The sequence below is a fragment of the Onychostruthus taczanowskii genome, unplaced genomic scaffold (assembly GCF_017590055.1).
Source record: "Onychostruthus taczanowskii isolate IOZ18803 unplaced genomic scaffold, ASM1759005v1 scaffold141, whole genome shotgun sequence".
Classification (NCBI taxonomy): domain Eukaryota; kingdom Metazoa; phylum Chordata; class Aves; order Passeriformes; family Passeridae; genus Onychostruthus; species Onychostruthus taczanowskii.
Window position 1 is genome coordinate 799,788 of NW_024498585.1, and position 24,790 is coordinate 824,577.

Below are 24,790 nucleotides of genomic sequence, written 5' to 3' on the forward strand. Positions count from 1 at the left end.
CATAGAGAGAGGTTTCCATATTTGTGTGAGAGAAGAGCCCACATATCCAAATGCCCTCAGGATACCTGTCACAGTAGTAATGGGGCTGGCGTGGTAGGAGGCAATTCCAGCAAGACACCACATTCATGTACACACCTATACAAATTTAGACTGGTACTGATTATTATAACCTGCTTTTATTTAAATTCTCTGTCCTTCTAAATGATACCTGACAGTGGGTGAAGGTTTGGCAGATGTAAACTCAGCAGCTACCCTACCAGCACTACCTAACACATCAGACTTCGTGACAAATTTATTTTAATGGAGGAATGGCTGAAACTTACAAGTACTGGATGTCTCCTTCAGCATAAATGAAGAATTTCACACAGGCAGCCTCTATGACTTTATTAGCAACAGAGTCATAAGTAGGCAGGGGGCATCTGCACGGAAGTGTAACACACCTAGTTACAATCCCCCACCCAATTTAAGAACAAACATTAATTATATTTTGTTATAGTTACCATAATGAAGCTTGACTATGAAAGGATGGTTCACTTCTGCCAAAATATCTCTCTCCATTTTAGATCGTACCCGATCCCGAACTATAAAGAAAGAACAATAAGAACAGTGACATTAAGACGCAGCATGGTCACTGGATACAGTACTGGAATAAGGTTGAGGCAGTCTGGATTGTGATTCTCACTCTGCTGATGGCTTGTATGACCTTAGGTAAATCAGACCACTTAAGTGTCCTCTATTTCTGACTGTCTAGTCCATGTAGCAAGTTCTCTAGGAAGGTCCTGTGTCTTTCCCTATAGAGAACTGCCCCAACTAAAACGACTACAGTATTGCAAACAACAAGAAGGCAATTACACTTCACAGAAGAGAATGTTAATGTGAAAATGAAAACTACACAAAATTAATTACTTTACTTCATTTAAGATGAAACAGAATATGCCAGTCCTAGAGCAAGTTGGATTAATCCAACTTGTTCCAATTAATTTTTTGAATTTTGCTGATGCTAGCAGCATTTATGACATATCATTGAACAGCACTTTCTGGAAGTGATGTATATATGCAATATACAAAACTTCCAATAAACCACCACCCAAACAATCAGTAACAAAGAAAAATTCCAAATAAAAATAGTAACTAATTATTTTTATGTGTAGAGATAACTTTATTGAGCGATAGCAGAGAGAAAAATACTTTTTGTGGTTGAGATGAATAGAGAGTAAGGGAAATCATAATTTCAGAGGTGAGCTGAATTGCAGATAAACAAAACTAATGCTGAAGATTTCATACCAAAGCCATTAAGCAGAATATTTAGACACTAAGGAGGATTCAAGTCCTCATGTTACCAAGTCTTGATCCTAAAGATGCACTTGCATTTTTCAGTCAATCGCTACTTCACTGAAAAGCACTGACATTTTCTTTTTTCTCTTCACAATGCCAATATGCTTTTCAGATGAAAGCATCAACAAGACATATTATGAAACGATTTTAGGTAGCAAAGCCTGAGATCTGTCAGACTCTGTCATTGCAGGAATGTGCTGTGGAGCTGCTCAGAAGCTGAGTACTCTCAGCACCCAAGTAAGGAACATACATAACAAAACCATCGTCTACTGTACTTCAAAAATTGGTGCACAGAAATAGGTCCAAACCAGCTGATCTGAAAACCTTAAATAGCACAGGTGACATACTTGGGTTTCTTGCTAGTTTGATGCTTAACTTAGGCCAATAATGACATAAGGTTTACTACCTCATTCAAGCTACCTTGTAGAATAAATTCAAAACAGAGGGAATTGTGGAATTGTAATCTCATCTCACAAGTAAAAATCACACATCCTACACTCACAAAATGCTTACTATGTGAAGACAGACTGTTTCTTGTGCTGTCCATCAGGGATGATTCCAGATGGGAATTCCCGTTGGATAGGTGGGCATTGCCGGACCCTCTACATATTACATTTCCCATTAAGCTTCGTTGGGTAGCCTAAGGAAGTAGCTCTCTGCATTTGCACTGCACAGTTGAGACAGGCTGTCAGAACAGCAGCACACCCTCTTCCACCCATCATTTTAACCTCTCAACAGGCAAAGGCCCTGCTGTGCAGCCCAGTGCTTTGCCAAAACCCTATGCCCTGCTTGTTGCTGTGGTTGTTACTGGATGTGGACACAAGTCACCCTTCTCCCCACATGCACACAAGAGGCACATCAGACTTAAAGAGAAGGTGATATCACCACAGAAGACATCTCACTCTCCAGTCATAGCCCCTGAACCTGTAGCTTCTGCATTATGGGGTTACATTTCCTTTTGCAAACCTGTCTTTAGGGAGCAGAAGTCAGGTTTGTGAAGCTGGAGGCTCAGCAGCCCCAAAGACTGTCCCTGTCTGGGCACTGCTGTCCTCATACAGCCTGGGCCTGCCCAGGCACCATTTGGTGGCAAGAACACTAATGAGGGTGCGTGGCAGTGCGATGGGCTCTGCTCTGCTCCCTGGGCTGAGACCTCCCTGGTGCCCCACCATGCTTCCCTTGTGGCCAGCTGGGTCCTGCAAGGGTATGGATACTCTAAATTAGTGCTCCCATGGCAGATACCATTTTCCACTTAGAGCTTTCCTCTTTAAAATCTCATTTAGAGAAAGATACAGTGAGACAGTGTATATTACAGACCTCTTAATGGACTGCCTTAGCCAAGGGCACTGGGTTGCAAAGCAAATGTGATAAACAGCAAAGCTCCCGCGTGAATATCTGCTGACTGCATTGAGGTACAGCAGCCTGGACCCTCCCCAGAGTCCTCTGGAGGTGGCTCAGGACAGCACCTGGTGATTTGGTTGCCTCTCTGAGTGGGTCAGCCTCTCTCCAGTAATTTTGGAAACTGTCTTCTTGATGTCACCAGGCTGAAACTGGTGTTTGAAAGTTTAAATTTTTTTAAACTACGAAATGGGTTGTCAGGTAATAGGTTTGCTGTCTAGTGACTTTTTCCTCAATGGTTTTTTGTCCTTTTTGACAATTTTAACCAAAGTGCTGCTGAATCTCCTGACCTGAAACATCAGGGAGAGAAATCCCCCAAATGTGTGGGGGGAAAAGCATCTGCCTCTTACAGAAACGTGTGAGGTACAGGAAGATACATGCAGAAAATACACAAATTAGGTAAAAATTTTCACAATCTGCCCAGAGATGTTTGGCAAAAAGCATTATTAATTATAAATTATTTGCTCATCCCTACCTTTCAAAAAGAAATGTCACTGCTTAACCAGGAGTGAAGAATTAATTAATAAAACAAGAATAAGGGGAGCTACAAACTAAGCTAATTAAATCCGCATCAAAAAGTATTGCAGCAGGAGAAATAAATCAGTGAACAAAACGATGGCTTTAAATTTCATCCATTACCCTCCTCACTTCTTTAAAACTCAGTATTTTGCCTCAAGTGGAGCAAAAGCAGAATAGGACTCAGACTTAGGAACTGGCAACTCAATTTCAAATTCTTCACATAGCACAGGAACACAAAAAAGATAATGCAAATAGATATACACATAAAACTCTCTGCAACATCCTTTTCAATTCTATTGCTGTTATTTTAATCTGTTTTTAATACTGTCTGTTGTAGGCAAAAGTAGAGAGCTAAATTCTAAATTCAAATCCACACTGCCTATGTCCAGAAGACAAAGTACGTGTGTGGTGCCTAATTACCTGAGATATGGAGAAATACAGGCTTTCTAATAGTGATCATAGTCTCGCCTCAATGCTTCTGCATGGAAATACTATTTGCTTTATTGTGTTCTTGTTCCACACAGAACTAAACTCAAATCCTCTAAAGAGCAGCCTTTCATGTTGCACCTTCATTAGCAGAGCATTATTACAACACAAAGAAAAAACAGAAAAGTGTCCTGCTGACACACTCAATGCAGAAGCATACCAATAAAGCACTTCATGTGCTTTTCCTTTGAAATGTGCATCATTCTGTGAAGGTGATTTTTTTGGAAGAAAGTTCCCCTGTGGCTGGAAATATGGAACCTTTTAGAGATGGGGAAAGAGCCATTATATCACAGCTTCACCACTCAGCCCTATGCTTCTGCAGCAAAGGTAGAAAAACAGAGGGGGATCTACAGAGCGGGAGACACTCCTTTGTAGAAGGGTACTCTGAGAAATCAGTAAGAATGCAGACCGTGTTTTAGGAGTCCAGAGTCTGGGGGAGGTAATTTTATCTCCCCCCCTCCTTTTTTCCTTTTTTTTTTTCCACTTTTACATGAAACAACACATTTGGCTTTAAAGAAATTAAAGAGTTGCCTCTGTTTGTTGTATTTTAAAGTAGACTTGATGCCCAAATGTTGAGATTTGGAATGACAGATGTCTCTAAATCAATACTACACTTTAGTATTGTACTTCCATTTCTAGTCTTTATCACCTATTCATATTCTCTCTCTTTGTAAAAGTTAATTAAATCTTGCAATATCCCTCTGAAGTACCTCTGCTCAATTTTCCAACAAAGAAAATTAAAGAACAGATTGAAGAAGTCTGATGCTACAGAAAAAAACCCCAAAAAAACAAAAAAACAAACAAACAAGCAAACAACAAAAAAAAACCCACAAAAACCATACAGGACTTGTCAGGTGCATACATGGCTTCTGGGACATACAAAAAAAAAGAAATGCTGAAAAGAAATGCTCAGAGATTTACTCCTCATAGCCTTGATCAGCAAGGAACAGCCTGGTGAGCTGAGGGTTCTGTACAGTCGCCTCCTTCCTATCCCATGGAGCCTCTGGCAGCTGCAATCTCCTGCTATTTTCTCAGTGGGACATCAACTTGGATCTCTCTTCTTGATCAAAAAAATCCACAGATGCTGCAGGAGATTAAGTGTGTTTTAGATTTTTGGCTGAAATTAGCTGTTGGGCTCAACCCCATCATTAGAGAAATACTGACTGACAGACCAGCCAAATGATCACATAAATCTCATGCCCTTATGCAGAGGTGAAATTTCAATTTTTGTGTATTTTTAAGTAAAACTAGACCACTGAAAATCCACAGATTTGTTTATGCATAGCTCCCAGGTGAAACTGTTTCCCACCAAGGTCTGTGAGCTGCAGATGTGAAATGGTATCCAATAAGTCAAATCCTATGGTGATGTACATCACCAGCAAAGTCAGAATTACACCCCTTACAACTGCATAAACAAGTTCTAACTAAATTTATTAAAACCAGACTAAATAAACAGTTTGATGAAGAGAAAAGAAAGCTGCCATCTGCTAGAAGGGAATTTCCTCTAAAGATCCAAAACCTACAGCTGGAAATACATCTGTTCACAACTTGTGCAAAACTGAAAATCTTCAACACCTCTGCAGAGCTGCACCTGGAACTTTTTTTTTTTTAATAGAAATCATATGTTTGATTTAAATTTATTTACCTTGGTGGATGTGATATCCTGTGAAATCATCAATAAAATATTTGTTTCTTGAATTTGAGTGTACCATGCTCCTATACTTCGTTTGCTTCAGTTGTAATGAAGTGGGACTTATAACTGTTTTTTATTATTATTACTACTATTGCAGGAAATAACAATTTCAGTAAATGCCTCTTACTTACAGGCAATAATTACCTATGGTCTAGGAAAAGGCAAAATTTCAAAATGACAAATTAATAAGGCTGGCCTTATTCAGATGTCCCAGTAAACACTATTCATCAGCAGCTCTGGAAATTATGATGAACTGAAGGAAGAGACTGGTTTCATACAGTTTTGCAATAAAGAAAATTTGTTTAAAACATGTATGAGACAGTTGGCCTTCTCTCCCCACACAAAATAGGTATTTCAGATTTAGGTCCAGCATATGAGAAACTGTGGAAGGAGCTAACAGCGGGCCTGTTAGCTGAAGAAGCAAAGAAGTAGCTGATAAGGAGCTCTCTCCAAGGCTGTAACCAAGGAGACCGAAAGAAGTGAGGAACAGAAGAAAGATAAGAAGAAAACTTCACAGCTGGATGATGTATTTTTAGAAAGTTAGTTAAGTCACTGTAACTTTTCACCAATGGTGTTATGTTGATTTATTGTGGCCAATAGTTAAGGTAGAAGAAGTATAAACTATCACAGAGTGTATAAAAAGTCGGACATATTTCATATTAAACAGTTGCCAAATGAGACTGCTTCTGGTCTCTTCGTTGTGTCCTGACCGCCCCAACAGCGACAAGAAACCATAACACAAAGATGACCAGGACATACAGTCCTCAGTCCTACTCTTAAATACAGTCTAAAGAGGGATTCATTTTTTTTCCATCAAACTTCTCTCATATCTTCTGGGAGACTGTTTTTTCCCTTGCAGCTCCTGCCCTGCAGTGCTGGGTAACTCACATGCAGCTGCGAAGAATAGGCAGCACCAAGATTCATATTTCCTATCCATGGGGCATTCCAGTATCAAATGAGTGTCTGCCTTTTGTTTTGCTATGGAGAAGTTGCTAAGCCAAGAAAAGCAATGAAGAAGTTGTTTTTTTTCTTGTCCCACTTGAGGTGGAGATGATCCAGATGTCCAGGAACTGCTGGGTCTCTCAGGGCAATGAGTTCTGCCACTTGCCTTTTAAGCTTGAAGCCCAGCATAGTTTAATCATGCACTTCTGTTCTTTGCTCTGAAAACACACCTGTTTGATGGGTTTTACAGGGAGAGCTCAGTAAAATTTGTGCATCACCTTACTCTGGAAGTGAGAAAGCTGTCTGTGCTTTGATATTCACCACAAATACTTTCTGCAGCATATCATCACAGGCAAAAGTACAGCTTTTATGATTGAAAAGCATAAGGAGTGAACACTGTCTCCGGGATGAAAACGCAAAGATATTCCCTCTTATGCCAGCCTTCTACATGAAAAAAAAAATTGTCCCCTTTATTCAGTCTCTCCAGCTCTAAAAAGCCATTTGTATTGAAAGGGGCATTTTCTCTCCTTCAGGCCCTTTGAGCAACTGATAATTCACTTGCAAGGCTTGGCAGAGGTGAAAGTGGGTGAGGGTGGCACAGGATCTCCGCAAGAATTCTTGACACACCAACTCAGGGCAAAGTGTCCCTGTATGAGAGTGATTTAAAGCCCATCCAAGCCCCTTCTCTTTTGTTAGATGAGATATTTTGTTTAATGGCATGGTATGAAACCTTCTGCCAGGTCCAGATCAGATGTTTAAGGATGAGACCAATAATCTTTCATAAAATATTAAGTGAGAATTCCTGGAAGGAGAGGAAATGTGGTATTTCCTCTCTGTGTAGAATGTATGTATTGGGATGCTGTCATTTGCCACCAGGGCAGTTTTAGTCATAGGCTGAAATAATCCTAGTGAATGTTTTCTGTAGGCCTGTTCAAAACTAGTAATTTTGAATATTTTTGAAGACATTTTTGCTGTGGGTTTTTGTTCTCTAAACTGGAACAGAAAGCCTAAATTCACCAAGTTTTGCCAAAATTAAATTGAGAAAAAATTGTTTTGGCTGCATCAAAGTACTCTTTGTTAAGGGTTTTATTTTATCTTTTTATCTCCTCTTTCTTAACTCCAATTGTAATGTACAACTATAAAATATTGTTTGAAAAGGTATACAATCAAACCAAAGAATTCTGCTGAAATGCTTAATTGTCAAGCAAAATTTCCCTCAACTATCCTGTTCCTATGACTAGACACTGTCAGAAACTCATCCTTTCTTTATCAGTTGTAACATAAATTCAGAAGATGGTTAATAAAAAAACCCATCAAGAAGTTTAGAACCCCTATATCTTCCAGGTTTAGGGGAAACATGCAAAGTTTTGAAGTGAAGTTTTTGCTATTGTTTACCAGCTTAGCTCTGATATGGGTAACACGAGGCAGTGGCTGGACAGTGAGAGATTCCTTTCTCAGAAGGGAGGGTTTGGATGGATTTGGTCAAAGGACAGGAGACAAATGTTAACATTCTCCCTAAGCTGTCCAGACCACAACTGCACTATGCTGACTTCCCATTCTAAACACTCCTTTGAAGCATTAGGCTGCCTGGATGTGGTAAACACAGAGCCAGTCCAATCTGACTTCTTCTAACAAATTTTTTTTGAGTGTTTCAGTTACTGAATTGCAAAAATTTTGGTTTCCAAAACAAATAACTACTATATTTAAGGCATCACTGAGGAAGCTGGGATAGTGGCTTATCATCCAACACTGAAGGCACACTTCATTTGAGAGATATGAAGCCGTGAGACAGATTCAATTTGTAAACCACACAGGATGAGGTTTACCAGGTTACTCGTAACCCAGTCCTCCATGCTACCTGCACACAAAAGAGACAGGAGTTCAGAATTTAAATAGTTCAGTAAAATTGTGCCATTTAATGTTAACATTCAGACAAAACAAACCTCTGCTTTGCCCAGGGCCTGATGTGATGCAGACATACTTAATATAGCTCTGCTGATATGTTTGCCTCATAAAAATGAAAAAACATCTGTGAGACAGCTGTCTATCACTGAAGAAGCTTCCAGTCCCACCAGCAAGCAGGGTGTGAAGTCAAGGCAAGGTCATTTCCTAAATTAGAGCATAAGAAAAAGCGTGCTCTTTTGCTGTTATCAACATGCTCTTTAAAGCTTTGCAATCAGCAAGCCTTGGTCACACAGACAACATCAACAACAGAAAGGCCGATTTATTGTTTTCTCTTTCTACAAGAGAAACACAGTGTTCAAACAATTGTGAATTGGTTTTCAGCCTGGACTCCACTACTGTATAGGGATTGTTGTGGAAGATATGACTAAGTTCAGAGGGCGTCTGGGTGAAATCCTGGCCCTAAAGCAGTCAATAGTAAAACTGCTGTTGACATTAATAGGATCTCACCAGCTACATGTCAGTCCCTATATACAGCTCTATAAATATATGTAGCTGCTTGAGCTCTGAAAGAATACCTAACCAAAAAGGAAATCTTGGTTTTTTCCCCTATGTTAGTGAGAAACTGCCAAAAGCTAAACATAAACAGTGCTACGCAATGACTACAGGGAGACAGGTGGAGAGCAGATAAACATTTAAAGGATATAAACACGGAGGAAAAAGACTTATTTATCAAAATAAAAGGAAAAAAATAATAAAAATAGGAGGAGGTAAGTGAAACAGAAAAAGAAGAAATGTAGGCTATAATGGGCAAGCTGTAACTGCATGAACCTCTATGGAGCAGAGCAATTGTTTGGGACTGGAACCTCCTCACTGACACATTTTAAAACAAAACTGAACGGGAAAAGTTAAATAACTATTTAGTAAGAAACCAACCAGCCTGCCATGACTGCGGGGGAATGAGACTGCACTTTTCACTATGTGCTACTTTGCTGCAGTGACTCCACCTCAATAAAGGACATCTTAAAAGACCAGAAAAAAGTCTAGATTTCATTATTATGCACAACTGTTTGAAAGGCTGTCTGAAACACAGCATTTATGGCAGGATTAATGCCCATAGCATTATATCAGAACATTCCACCAAAGTGAAAAAAAGATCAGAAACCAAAAATTCATATTGGAAGTGAACTTGAAAACCCTCTGAATAACCACAAGCAGTCTAGTTTCCACACAGTGCTTTTAACTTTGTGGTCTCAGAGAGCCTTATCAAGAAACTTTGATCTCTAAGGCTGTTACCCTGTGTGTGATAGCTGTGGGTAGGGCAGAGGGGTAATGCAGCCCTCTGGGGCCACCCAACCCTTATGACAGTCCTTCCCTGTGACAGTGACTGCTAGCAAACCTAGCAGTCCTCACATACTCCTCACATACAGAGTGCAAACTTTCAGTCTTCCTCAAAACTTTGCTTTGGAAGTTGCTTGCTTTGTGCTGGGAACACCATGTGAAAACAAAAGTACAAACCAGTACTTCTAAATGTACACTTGCAAATATTTCTTCTATGATAGCATACAAGGATCAAGACAGTACCTAGCTGTATGACACTGACGTTTTACATTGCAGAGCTTATTATATTCATAATGAAACCAAATTTGAACAGATAAGCATTGACAAAACCTATATAGAAGATACATATTTAAAGGATATCAAAATGTAGGACAAAGACTTATTTATCAAAATAAAAGGAAAGAAAGAAATATAAATAGAAGGAGATATGTGAAACAGAAAAAGAGGAAATGTAGGCTCTTTCAGCAGAAAAGTCAATTCTGAGTTTACAGTGTTGATGAAGACAATTCCCTCTCAATGGCAACTATATCATAGCCCATACAAAGATCTGAAAGATAACCAGGAATGTAGCAGGTCCAGGGCCTGCAAGGCCTCCTTGGAGGTCAGAAGCCTGAGCTAGGAAATGCCAAGTCACGATGACTCGGGCCTTAGAAGCCCCTCTCTGCTGCCTTTTGGACCCTGCTTATCTCTCTGTAAGCCTATAGGTCACTTTCCCCTGACCCTTACTATTGGACAATTTCCAAAACACCTGTAGGGTATATAAACCCCTAATTCTGCCTAGTATGGCAGAACAGCTGTGACTGAGAACCTTCATGGGGGACACCAATAAAGAATCCTGCAGAACCTTATACAGCTTTTTCTCCTCTCTATCCCTGCATCTGCTGCAGCGGCACCAGCAAGTGAAAGAGCTGAAATCACAAAGAACTGATAATCACTAAGAGCCAGAAATCACTTAAGCTTGCTTAGGTTGCCTGCAACTGGGACCTGCTTGGGAGTTCGGACACTGTGCTGAGCCTACCTGAGCTATCCCGGCCATGGCAGCCCACTGGGCATAACCCAGCTGGAAACTGCCACGATACAGGGACACACTACCATTGTCTGAACAACCCAGGCTTTGCCTGAATTTACAAAAGTAATCTACTACTGCTGAGAAAATGTCAGTTAAATAATGTGCCATGGAAACCTTTTGAGTGTGTCAATTACTATCACATGCAGATAGAAAATGCTGTAGAGAAAATAGAAAGGAGAGGCTGTCCTTGATGGTGATTGCTGGTCTCTCCTCAATCATCAAAACCTTCATCTTGGAGCAAATGCCACAGCTACACAGAAGCTGAAACTGACATGTGTGACCTACATGAAGAATGTGAAAACAGAGAATAATTTTGCTTCTGTAGAAACAAATCCCAGATGGTAGTCTCCCACACTGTGCCATCTAACTTTTATGGAGAGCCAGCTAAGTGCTAGCACACCTCCAGGAGCAGTTGTGAACAGAATTCCTGGCCAGCTATTTGGTGAAGGTTTGCAAGTGATCCAACTGCAGTGCTGTGAGGAAAACCATCACCAGTGCAACTGACCCCTGCTCTGCTGTCACCCTTACTTAAAATGGCATCAAGTGACAGCATTGACCTCACTGTTAATCTGTGCTCATGCTTGAAAGGAAATAAGGTTTTTCTGCTGTGTTATGGGAACCAATAAAAGCAATTGGATGCAACTCCCAGATGATGCTTACAAATTTGGTTTCCAATGAACTACAAATGCACTGCAGTTGCAGGCAGCTGAACTTGGTTAAATAGCAATTATCCTGGCTGTTACAAATGGTGCAACTTATTCAAGGAACAGAACAAACAAATGCTTTTCATATAGATAATGGATTTGCACCACAGCCAAAGACTTGCAGAGTCCATCAGGGAGATTAAAAATCCCAGGGATATTTAGCTATTGTATTTTCAGTTTAGCTTTCCACTACAGCTGTACATTTATTCATAAGCAGAGTTGATTCATAGTTCTGATTATTCCAAATAATCAATGCATTATACACAAGACACATTTCCTAACAATTTCTTTGTTTGGAATTAAATTCCACAATGCAATAGATTGCACTTCAGGGAGGAGGGGTGTTAATAACATCTCCATTAATATCTGACTGTTGCTCCTCCAAAGAGCAGTGAGCATTGTGAAGAGCAGGCTGTCATAATTATGTTAGCATTACAGATATGGAGATTGAGCAGAGGAGCAGCAGTAAGGGTAGCTGAGTGGTGTTCATGAAGCAGGTGGTGTTCATGAAGCAGAAATGTGAGCACAGCCAGTCTTGTAATTCCTAAACTGAGGTACCAGCTCCCATGCTAGACACAGCCTGCCATGAAAGAACAGACTACATGATGTAATTTAAAGGAGATGAAGACTAAGAGCATCTGAGTTTGCATCTGCCAAAAGAGCAATTTTTCTCTTCCTGTAATTCACAGCCTTGTGGTACCAACAGCAAGCTCTTGGACATCAGGCAGGATTAAAAGACTTCCAGAGGTTCATTCATGTGCTGCACAGCTGACACAATGTATTGCCAGCAATAGCTTCTCTCTTTTGGCAGTGGGTCTCTTAAAATTAGAAGCATTGCAAGCAAGCACAAAGCTTATAAAACTCCTTTAAGATAGTGCATGACAATTAAGACACAAAAAATTTCAAGCCTCAAGACTAAGACAAAAGAAAACCAAAAAAGTACACTTTCACATGAAGATTTCCATTTGGCTTATAGAACACCAGCTAGAAATGCAGAAGAAAAAGGGCAGCAAGGAAGGCAAAACAGTGAACAGTGTTTTGTTGTCACTGGTAAAGCCCAGCTGGCCTGCGAACATCCTGTCCACTGATAATGTGCTTAATTCTTAAAGTAAACACATGGGAGAAGGAGTGTGGAGGTTGACAGCTGCAGGCAACCACCCTCCAGAAATCCTCATAGCATCATGGACTCACAGAATATGCTGAGTCGGAAGGGACACATCAGGATCATTGAGACTAACCCCTGGCCTTGCACAGGACACCAAAAGAATCACACCATTTTACAAATCCATCTACTCAAGGGCTTCTTCTAGAAACTTTCTCTGAATGGGACTCTCCAAAGGAAAAAACATCTTGACAATATGACCACTCTGCTGTCTTTGCAGCAAGACATTTCTACCAGTTTAATTACACTCCCTGAATTTTCAATAATCTTTGTGATAGAGTAGGAGTAACTCTGCTCTGTCATAACAAAGCACTAACAGAGAACCTGAAAGCGAGGACATGCAGCCAGAGCAGATAATGTCACCCCTGACTTACCTAGTATATAACTAAATCTTCTAAAATGAATACTGAGGAAGGAAAGGAACATAAAAGATCCTCAGCCTACAGAAGATGGAAGCTGAACATAGCAAATTTCAAGATGTGGAAGAAAACTGCAAAGAGGAAACTGTTCTTGAGAGAGAGGAGATGTATTAGCAGCTTCAGCTGTGGCAAGGCAGACACCGGACAGATTCTAGGAAGCATTTTGTAACAATATAGTGCTAGAGACAGTCTAAGAATGAGTTAGGCAAACATCTGTGAGGAATGATACAAAAGCATCACTGTATGACCCTAGCTCAGGGGTGGGCCATGAGACTTCTTCAGGTGCCTTCCAGGTGATGCCTCAGTAGCCATGCGAAGCACAGGGTACCCTCCCAGAGTACCACACCGGTGGGTTTACCTGGCACAGATCCAGGCAAGGACATGAGGCCTACTTCCAAAGCAGAACCACTGAGCCTCTGTGATTGTCCTGAAGTTCATCTAGTCCTCATTCATAGGTTCTTGGCTCAGACAGAACAGTGTACACGGCCACCAGTGGCAGTCTCATTCTTTTAGCTGAAGCTTCATGTCAGTCTTCATAGATTTGTTCTGATTAAACTAAGCTGTGTGTTTCTCTCCTCTCTCTGCTTGCCAGCTAGTGTTGATGAGGGGTCTGAGTGCCCACAAAGGCCATTGCACCTCCCAGTCTTTTCCTGGTAAAAGGATTTTTTCTATAGATAAAATGGAATTGCATCACATTTTCAGAAAGGATAAACATTTCACTTGTGGCTTCAGAGCAACTGTCTGTGTAGTCTCTCCATTCCAGAATCCACAGGAAAAGTAATTGAAAACAATCTGCTACTTGACAATAAAAAATACCAAACGTGATCTTTTCTGTAAAACAATAACTAGTTTGAGAGTAAATATCTGTCATTAGATATACAATGCAAATAATATGATAAAAAGAATAATCCAATGGAAGACAAACCTTAGTGAAAATATTGATCAAGTTTGTGATGGAGAGTTTCAAGAATGAGTTTGGGTCTGAAAACCTTTTAACAGTAGTACCTAACAGCAGAAGCTGCAGTTTCAAGTATTGCTGCTTATTCACCATGGCAAGTAAGCAGATCAATTGAAACTTGAAAGAGGTAGATGGCAAATTGACTGAAAATTATAAGATGATTTGAAAAATTGCTTTCTACCATCAGAAAAGCCATAAGCATGATGAACTACTCATTCCTGAAAAATACCCAAAAAACAGCTACCATTCCTTTATTGTTCTGAATAGCCAGGGAGCAAATTTAAATGCAAACTGCGTGAGCTGCTGCAGGTTCTTATATTTAAAAATGGCATTCTTTCTGTGTTTCACTGACCTAAGAGTGACTCAACAAACATTTAGAACAAGCTTATATAATTTGCTCACAGGTAAAGAACATATATTTTCTGCCAAAGAAATCAGCAGGTTTTTTCAGTGCTTTCTTCCTCTGACTTCAGATTTGAATCACCTTTGTCCTCTGTAGAGAATCTTCATAGGAAAACCTGAATAACCCTCAGATACTGATAAGATCCATGGAACTGCTCAAGGATTAGAAGTCAAGGGCAATGACCTAGCAAAAAGATGGAAAAAATTAAGACAGCTCTGGGCTATACCTTGTGAAAAGCACAAACAGGGGTGCACTCAATATCTTCACAGCAAAGTCTGAAACTTTGGCTTAATCCTATTGGGTGCACTAATAAGGAGTGTGGTTCCAATCTATGGAAAATGACAGTGTGTGCTGGGACCTGAGGTTGCCCCACCCTTTATGTCGCACTTTGGGGTCATGACCTCAATGGCCATGAGAGGCAGGAGAGCACTGGGTGGGCTCCTAAGTAAGTTTCATCAGGAGGGAACTCTGTCTGCTCCAGAACTGCTGTGCTTGGCAAACCAAGGCACAGCAAAGGGAGATGACTGGAACAATTCCTTCAAAAGCTCAAACGCAAGCACCAGTGTTGTTGGATGCTAGGACACCCACCACAGTTTCTGCTGCAGAACTGCTCATGAAGAAAGCTGGAGTTTGCTTCTGGAGTCCTGTCCTGTGTGCTCTTTGGGGAGAATAAAACAAAGCTGTTTCAGGCAGCAGCATATTAAATGGCTGAAGCTACTTTCCAAGTGAACATTCAACTGTGCATGGAGCTATAATTTGATATTATTGTAACAGCAGAGTTACACTGGAAGAAAAGTGTGGACAGGAAAGGACTGGCCAATATTGCTACATCTACCTACAGCAAAAATCACAAGCACAGAAGTGTGTGCTCATAACTGAATCAGTCTGTTTGATTGACAGGGAGAAAGAAAGACAGGGAGGTTGATTTTAATTTTTTATCAATATTTAGGCAAAGACTTAACAATTTTGCCCTGCTTTGGACAACAGGAAGAACCTGCTGCTCAGCAATGTGAGCAGCGGTTTCAACAGAATCACAGAACCAACCAGGTTGGAAAAGACCTCTGGGATCACAGAGTCCAACCTATGACTGAACACCACCTTATCAATTAGACCATGGCATTCAGTGCCACATCCAGCGTTTTCCTGTGAAGAAATTCTTCCTAATGTCCAAGCTAAACATCCCAAAGTGCAGATTAAGACTATGTCCTCTCATCCTATCACTAGCTGCCAGGAAGAAGAGGCCAACCCCTCACTACCTTTGAAGTGGCTGTAGAGAGTGGTATGTTCACCCCTGAACCTCCTTTTCTCCAGGCTAAACATTCCCATCTCCCTCAGCTTCTCCTAGGACTTGTGCTTCAGACCCTTCACCAGCTTTGCTGCCCCTCTCTGGACCCTATACAGAACTCAAGAACCAATATTTTCACAAAGAGAAACTTCAATTTTCTTTGGCAGTTAGGGAAACCCCTAAAATAACAGCAGGTTTTTGTGTAAAAACAAACAAGCCAAAATGTCCCAAAATTTGCTACAAAATAGAGAGCATTTTAAACACCCAGTGTTCATTTCTTTAATGTCATAGCAGTGGGTATTTTTTTGCCTCCTAACAGGATCTTCACAATGCACTTGGCATTGTGAAGATGCTATAATTTCATCAGGACTTCATACAATGCAAGCACCAACATGGTTTGAATAAAACAGATAATAAAATCTTTGAGTGATGCGTGTTCAGTTTATATTTATAGGCAAAAGTTTTCCTTTCTCATCCAAATCTGAATCCAAACACTGTACAGAGTCACTAAAGAGTATTAAGTATCTAACCCAGAAGGTACAAGCTCAATGAATACTTCAGCAAATGCTATGAAAACAAATTTCCAGCAATGCTTTTTGTGGTTTTTGACCTGTCCAGTCTGCTGTATATTCAGACTAGGACTCGCTATAATATTTACTGACACACAATGTGTTGCCTAAACACAGTTAATTTTCCTTATAATACACAAATATGCATTATTCTCCACAGCCCATTAGAATCAGCCTAAGTGAGCCCTCTCTTACGTGCTGTACCCTTTCTTCCTTCAGAAAGCAAGCCCTAGCCAAGCCAAATTTTTTAGGTCTGCAAGTAAATTTGCAAAGGCACTGTAAAAACACAGCCCGAAAGTGATCCCTAAGCACAGGTTGTTGAAGAACTTCTTGGTTCATTTTCAAAACTCCCAGAGAGGAAAGAAAGCTCTGCTTCCTCAGATGACAGCTACTAAATCCAATTTACTCCTAAACTGTGAGGAAGGTTGTCATGCTCCACAGCACTTCTTAACTCCTAGCCGACACAAAACATGCATGTGAATGGGCCAGGTCTAGATGGCGACCCAAGAGCATTGCTGTCTGGTTCAGCACATGCTCACTAGGCTGATCTTTACATTTTAGGGACACTGGGAAATATACAGAGAAATAAAATATTTTTGTGTTTGTGCACAAAGAAGTTGCTATTTCTTTCCAAGACTGAAAAATCAGTGTATGGCTATTTGTGCAGAAGGGCGAGTCTATGTCTCAGCTGGATCTTTAAGGGCACTTCCAGGTCCAGCAATGTTTGTGTTTTTCTGAGCTCAGAGCCCTGACATTTGGAGGGTTACAATTCTCAGACTAAAGAAGCCATGCATAAACAGCAGTTCCAAGGATGCAGAGCACACAACCTTTCCTCCAAACTTCAGGGCAAGGGTACCTCTGCTGTGGGGTCAGGACTGTACATTGGACAAGACCTCCCTGATGAATTTTTCAGAAGCAGGTAATAAGAGGCCCAAGAAGATATAAAAAAATATAGTGGAATACTTTAAGAAAAAATAATAAACCAAAATTTAAATGGTGAACCTGGGTAAGCACCAGGGCCTCTCACCAAACACAAGGACTGTACAAAATAGAAAAAGACACTGAAAACTTTGGCACAACAGAGCAAGTTTTACCTGAGGTGAAGACTCTTTCTGAGTCCTGCTTTACAGGGTAAAAATGTCTAGTTTCTCATTTTGTTGATGTTTTATTCCCTTCAAACCAGAGGGAAACCACTAGATTCTGTATCTGACATCTAATCACCACATTTGTTACAGGGAAACTAAGTCACATACAGAGGAAAACTGAAGAAGCAACTTTGGTTGGTGTCCAACCAGGAAAACCACCACTACAATTTTATCAGTGGTTTAGACAGAAATTCCACTTCACCTGGTAACATCTAAGTTAGTTGTTCGATTTTGGGTATAATTGATATTTTCAATTCTACATCCCCGAGAGCACCCAAGCTCTCTGTGAGTCACTAAAGCTGCTCTTACAGCTTACTGCACCTATAACCACCACACATCAGCAAACCCCTAAGCATGCTGGCTTAAACTCAGGTGATCATAAACTGCAAAGCACTTTAGAGGTTTTGACAAAAGAGATTATAATTTCTAAACCCTATATTCACAAAAAGGTAGATTGCATTCTCAGGGTCCAACAGCTTCCAGTGCCAAGACACACACCATTGCCAACCAGATGGGCAGATGCAAACTGCATCCTCATGATCCATCACATATCCCTCACTACATCATCGCTGCAATATTTATAAAGTTCATGAGCACTATGTCAGTGAATTATGTCTTCATGCCACTTTCTCTTAAATTGCACATCTGCTGCAGGAACGGGTCTTTGATTTTCAAGCTCCCTTACATTCCAGCACAGTAACTTGCTGGGGATTTATGGGCATTTCATGGATGTTTAATGAGGCTTACACTGTAACCAATCTAAATAACTTTTGATCATGGAATTCTGAAGCACATTCAGTAAAGCTGATGGAGCCTGAGACACCTCGACAGAAATACTGAATGAATCAGAACAGTCAGCTTGTCCTGTCCCTCTGCTGCAGCTTTGCTGGTGAATACCAGACACACAGATACACACAATAAACACTCCCTGGTTTATTTCTGGTTCTCTCAGATTTACAATGTATTCAGGATGGGCAGTAGAGACTCACTGATACATCTCTATAAGCATTTAAACATATAGATCAACTTTATTATCTGTCAATTTTTTATCTAAAACTCTGATTTTAACAAAAAAGTAGAGTATAACAAAGCTTGAAAGCAACATTTTAATATGGTATTTTAAGATTACTATTTACTGACATTCTGAAGGGCAAAAGTCTCACTCCTGGAAAGTATTTAAATGCCTAAATATCTTTGAGCACCTAGATGCCTCCAAAAGGATTTATATTTGCAAAGGAAGCTATTAATGTAATGTAATACACAGCACTTGAAAGTGAGACAAGATAGAGTTACACGTGTGCAGCCTTAAATCTGATGATTTCCGTGTCTGGCACCTAACACACGTAACATCCTTAAATATTTTGAACAAGGCTTTCCTAAAGTTAATAATAGAATGAAACACTTATCTAGTTTCTTAGTAAAGCTTTCTGCTTTAAAGTCAGATACCCACAAGCTCCTGAAGAAGGAAATGAGGCAGAAAGGAAAGAAACTTACGTGCAATGCTCTCATTTACAATGAAAAGTAACAATGGCTTTTCCCCTTTCAAGGATCTGCTGTTACAGGTGCTTATTCAGATATACCCTATGTTTAAAATAAACCTTCATGAGTTTAAGATTAATTTAATTTTCACAAATATTCATGTGTACAACATGTTCCTCTGCAAACTTGTACAGTCTAAACTGTAATATTCTGAAGCCTAATTTTCCCTTCACAGCAGGAGTGGTCCTGCTGATTAGCAGATCTTTTTCAAGCTCAAATCTACATATGTGATTGATCTTCAAAGTCTCTTTTGTATAAAAAGCCATTTTTCAACTGTAAATGCAAGAAGAATTCTGCTGCTGCTTGCTGTGCTCTTCTTACACTAACCTTTGCTGTTGTTGAAGTTGAGGTCATGCTCACAAGGGAAAACTACTCTGGAAAGGGGCAGGAGGCAACTGGATCACTGGAGACAGCACCATTTTGTACTTCTGCTTCTTCCTAAACATTACTAGCCAGCCAGGGCCACAGTCGGGCTCCCAGGGCAGGAAATCCCTCAACAGGACCTACTATGGTCGTTCTTCAGAGCAAGTATCATCACACCTGAAGGTCTCTTACTTATCCAGGTTTTATTTCTTCAGACTAATCCAGGAAATGAATCAGCTTTGCTACCCCATCCTCTTTATTTTCTTTCTGGCTTCTCCAGCTACATGCTTTGCAAATTTGTTTCACTATAGAAAATAACTGCTGTAAGATTTAGGGTTGTCTGGCCATTGCCAATGGAATTGGCATGGAGAGCTCTGAATTTCCTGCTCCATGTGGTACTTGTGCAGAATGCAGGTCAGAAAGCAAAATCATTCAGAAATTTGTCTTGTAGTGTGCTGAATGCAGTAGTAATGTACCTGTAGCTTTGCTCCCACTGCTAGACAGGGTAGTAAATACTTCAAATTGGAGTGGATTCCAGCCTTTTTGAGTGTAGGTAGTCAGCAATAATACAGCACTCTCATTTAAAAATGAAATTAAGCTGTCAGAAATATTATCTCTGTGCCAAAAGTTACATGGAAGCTTACTGACACCAATCCTCATTGTTTGTCTCACTCACCCTGTTGCCAATGAGGTTCTGTCTCTATTTTTGCACTTTGAGTTAAACAGCTGTCAGTTTTAACTTATTTGTAGAAACTGGTGTGGACAAATTTGTTCCTATCCCTGTGCTGGTTATCTTGAGATTAATGGGAAATCCAGAGCTAGCAGTCAGAGGGGTAAGTAGTCTGAATGGGAGAGAAATGCAATCTACCAAAATCACAAAGTAGCCTCAATGTTTGGATCTTGTGACCCATACTTGCGAAGACAATAAACAGCCTTTCTGTGCTATAAAGAACCACAGAACTGCAAAGAGGTTCTTGTTCTTAAAAGAAGAGAAACTTGATGGAACACATTGGGTACTTGAAAACCTAAATTTTGACATTTCCTGAAATACTGCCACAATAAAGGTCTTTTCTTTTACAGTGGAATCTAATGCTACATATTTTACCATCAAATATTAAGTAACAATAAAGTATTTGGGGGTGCAAAAAACCCCCATCCCCTGTGCCTCTTCCTGCTAAACATTCCTTAGAGTTATACAGAAAAAGAGGGAATACAGTTTTCGCATTTGGTAAAAATCCTGTACTGTCAAAAGAAACAGGGGTAAGTTTCTGATACATGCTGATGTCTGAGGGGTTACACAGACCTTGCTCAGACACCATCAGAAGATGACATTCCCCAGTGGGGAATAGTTGAGTTCAGCTGAGTTTGGGCACTTCATGGTCCTGTTCTTGGTTGAGAAGTCAGAGAATCACTCTGCCATACACATGATGAACACAGGCCTGACCTATTACTTTGCATGTCTTATGTCCAGTACTGATTGTTTATTTACCCTGGGCTGTTCTGCTAGAATAAACATTCCTGTCTGGATTCCAAACAAAAAGATAAGCATGCCAGCATTGCTTCAAACTCACATTTCCATGGAAAGGTTTTCTTAGGGGAAAGGACTGTCTTAAATGGCTGGTGTGCCCATTCCCCATTTTAACCAGTACTCAGAAGAGGTGCCAGCTCTGCCTGACACCACCTGCAGCAGCTCTAGCTTGCAGTTACTGGTAGCTTTATTCATATTTTGGTTCCCCAAAGCAATGCATGCTAGAGAAATCTGGATTTTTAACTATCTCGTCACTTAATAGTTATTCCTTGCATTAGAACAGAAATTTAGACACTACACTGCATTGAACAAAGCCACTCTCTCCAAGACAAAGCAAAATATCTGCTCCAAAAAAAATGAATGCTCTCATCTTTACCTGCAAGAAGTGTCAGGCTTTTGAGGGAAAGATCAGAACAATGCTAGGTCAGGGAAACAAAAAGATGACTGCATCCTCCTTAGTCTGTGCAGGAACAATCAGCAAGGACTTCAGCTGAGACTGAACTTACTCTCTTTGCTTTTCAGTCCTGGGCTTGACTATCAATTTCTTTTTTGTCTGTAGCAGGCAGTGGCCCCAGAAGAGAACAACCAGCTTTAAACATCAGTCATTTGGCCCTGGCCTCCTACAGCCCATGAGATAGGAAACAGCATGATCTAAATGGTCTCAGAATGACTCTCCCACTTGCAAACCTGTTTCCATGTTTTTTCAGGTACGTAGAGAGAATCACCAGCTGGGAAGGCCATTCTGCCCAGTAGGAGCCAGGTTTTACTTTAGCAATATCCTTATTTACTTCAGCAACAGAAAGATAGTGACACTTAAATACAAATTAAGATATACCAAATAGAAGTCCTAAAAATAACACCAAGAAAATAAAGCAAGCATGCAGCTGGGAAGCTGCAAACCTCTGTTTTCCTCCTCTCACACTGTATAGGTAATATATTTTTAAGTTCTCTTTTAGAATATTCACCTACAGTAAGACAGAATTTTGGAGGATGGCAGACATATTTATGCATTTGTATACTGCAAGGCAGCAACAATGTAAAAAAGAGCAAGAAAAATAAATTACTAGGCAGCATAGAAATAGAGACTGCAGCCACCGTCCCAATCCCTACCTTTTAGAGTTGCCTTCTTAAGTACCTTCATGGCATAAAGCTGGCCTGTATCAGATCCTTTTATCTTCCTGACTAGAAATACCTGTAAAAAGCAAATGTTTTGTACAGATGAGTACTGAATTTCTACTTACAAGACTTACTGCATTCGACAGGAGAATAGATACTATGGTACAGGAAATCTAATGAAAATTACTAGCTGAAAACATTTCATATCTATTTCACCTGCAATTGTTTGAGCTAGCTTTGGAAATTTTCAGTTTTTAAGCCTTTACCACCTCGCAAAAAACCATTTTCAATATTTATTAATTGATGTCGTATATCCAGTTAAAGATGTGTGAAATTAGAATCAGTGAGCACGTATCTCTTCATATTCTGATCAGCTTTACATGAAAAGAAAAATATGTCTCATTTGTGTCTAGGAATGTGCAGTGTCTTAACATTATTGCCATCAATTAAATGTAAGAAAAAAAATCAATTTGGTGCCATTTACGCCTAAGTCATGAATAGCAACTTGCCTAAGATGCAGATGAAGCAGAAACTTCATACAGCTAAAAATCTGTTGTTATTATAAAAAAAAGACAGGTTTTTTTCTGTTACAGTCTCCTATGCTTCATCTTCTGACAGTGTGAAATTTTAATTAAAATAAAATAAAATTTGTAGCTAAACTTGTGCTCTTTTTATTGTACTACATGCAAATATTTCTTATGTACCCCTCAGTGCATCTGAGAACTGGAGGGGTAGTGAATAACAGGATCAGTGGTTCAGTTTGGTCTTTATAAGACTTTCAGTGTTTTAATAATTTGAAATAAAATAAACAACTCTTTTAGCTGCTTCCCAGGACACACTGTCTGCTGAGGTCAGAAGTGTGACCTCAGAAATTCTCAGAACTTCAGAAGTCAGGGAACAGTGTCTCTTTTTTTTTTTATTTCAGCACATGTGTTACTGGACAGAAGCTGAAGTAAAGCCAAATGTAGAAATAAAAATATAGTCCCACATACATACAGTCCCATATAGTCATTAATATACAAACTAGCAAAGGCTAGGTGAAATTATATAACTAATGAATGTCTATTTGGATTAAAAAATCCAATTATTTTATTAATTGCCTATCCAGGAACCATGCTGCTTTGTAAACTGTCTCCACCTAAAATAGAAAAAGCAAAAAAATAAGGAAAAAGTATGTTTCTAGCACAAGTTTTGCATGTTAAAAGATTCTTCCTCCTAAAAGACTCCAATCTGTAAACAGATTAGATTTTCTCAAACCCATTTGAGGAAAGGTTTGTGGGAAGGGAGAACAACTGCTATCAACCAGGTACAGAAGCTGGGAAGGGGAAAAAAAAATGAAGGTAAATTCTCAATTCTCTCTGAACAACTTAATCAGGACTCTCACATCTGACAGCACCACAGCTGCAACACTTCTACGACATGATTTGATAGGGTTTTGATGAGCCTCTCCTTGTCAAGGTGTTTCCTGTGCATAGGAGATATGCACAGTTCCTCAGCCCAGCTGCCCTGACCAGCCTAGCTTGGGCACACACTGCTTGCTCCCAGCTCCTGCTTCCTACTCTGATGAACATGCAAACACCTCCAGTGCTCACAACTGTAGGAAGAAATTATGAAATCTGGATGCAACAGGTACATGTAAGTCTTTCTGAAATGGTTTTTGCTGTTATTAGTAATAAATTAAGCTCAGGTGTTCCAGCACTAACAGGAAGTCAATTAATTTAAAAGTTTACAGGGGAAAGTTGGGATGTTTTTCTATCCAGGTCAAGTAAAATATTTAATTTTTGTATTACATTGAAAAGGAGAAGAAAGTCAAAACCAAGCTTTTCCAGACACTAGATTTTCAACTCAGCTGTATTATTATTTTTAAAAGCATTTATGGGCTCTTTACCCCAAAAAACCAAAAACTCAAACCCTTAAGATAATGGTTTTCAGCAGCACTGCACATAAAACAGCACAACATAGTGCATCTGCAGAAGTATTAGGCTGCAGTTCTAGAAATATTTTGTCTGCCCTATAATCTTGCAAATCTTGTAATACCCACATTGCTGTAACAAGCAAAATTATCAATTTACATTACCAGTCATTAGTCAGTTGTTCACTGTAGCATGGGACAGGGCACTTGTCTGCATTCCCTCCAAAAGAGATGTGTTCTATTTCAGAGGACATCAAAATAACCACCAAACCAGAAAGGAACAAATGAAAATGTGTTGTATTGCAAAATGATGTCACCTTTCTGATTATTCTTAAATGTAATGCTACACATTGTTCTTCAAACCACCGAGTAACCCTGAAGTGCTAAATTGACAGATTATATTAGCTGGACTATACTAGTTTGCCAGAATAGCATGTGCATGTGGCTGAACATGACTTTAAATTTTCTAGTTTGATATGTTTGTAAGATTATTAACACTTGAACTAGCAAAACTCCCTTAGCTGGAGCAATTGGTGCATCACCCAAAATCTGATATAAAAAGCGAAGCAAGCACTCTGCATCTCAAGAGTGTTGGGGGCTCTTCCTCTGACACCAAAGACATCTTCTCTAATTATTTACTTCTTGGGTGAACAATTTGAAAACTTAATGGTTTGCATCCCCAGAGACATGGATTTGAACCATTAGCTCAAATACCAAGGTGATGGAAATGTAGGTGGCTGGGGACTACATAATAAACACAGAGCAGACCTCTCTTCCCCATGTCTTTGCTGCTCCAGGGAGTTTACTGATGTTTCTCATATAAGATATGGAAAGTGATTTGTTTACAAATCACTTACAAATCACATGTGGCTCCAGACAGGTACATTGTCCACACTCCCACTCAGATGCCCAAGAAATCAGACTTCCTTTTGGGAAGTGGTTGCACAAACCAGGCATTTTGCTTATAAAATTCCTAAGGCTAGAAGGCCAATTCAAACAATAGCA

General features: G+C 39.8%; 1 protein-coding gene across 1 annotated transcript in view; it reads right to left on the reverse strand.

The window, feature by feature from the left end:
• The window catches only part of RPS6KA2 (ribosomal protein S6 kinase A2), a 163,470-nt gene that overhangs the window by 73,596 nt on the left and 65,084 nt on the right, over positions 1–24,790 (reverse strand). Inside the window, exons 3-4 of the mRNA XM_041398163.1 lie at positions 21,868–21,949; positions 501–581 (exon numbers count right to left, since the gene is read on the reverse strand). Of these exons, the coding sequence (XP_041254097.1) occupies positions 501–581; positions 21,868–21,949 (163 nt within the window). The remainder of the gene's footprint in view (positions 1–500; positions 582–21,867; positions 21,950–24,790) is intronic.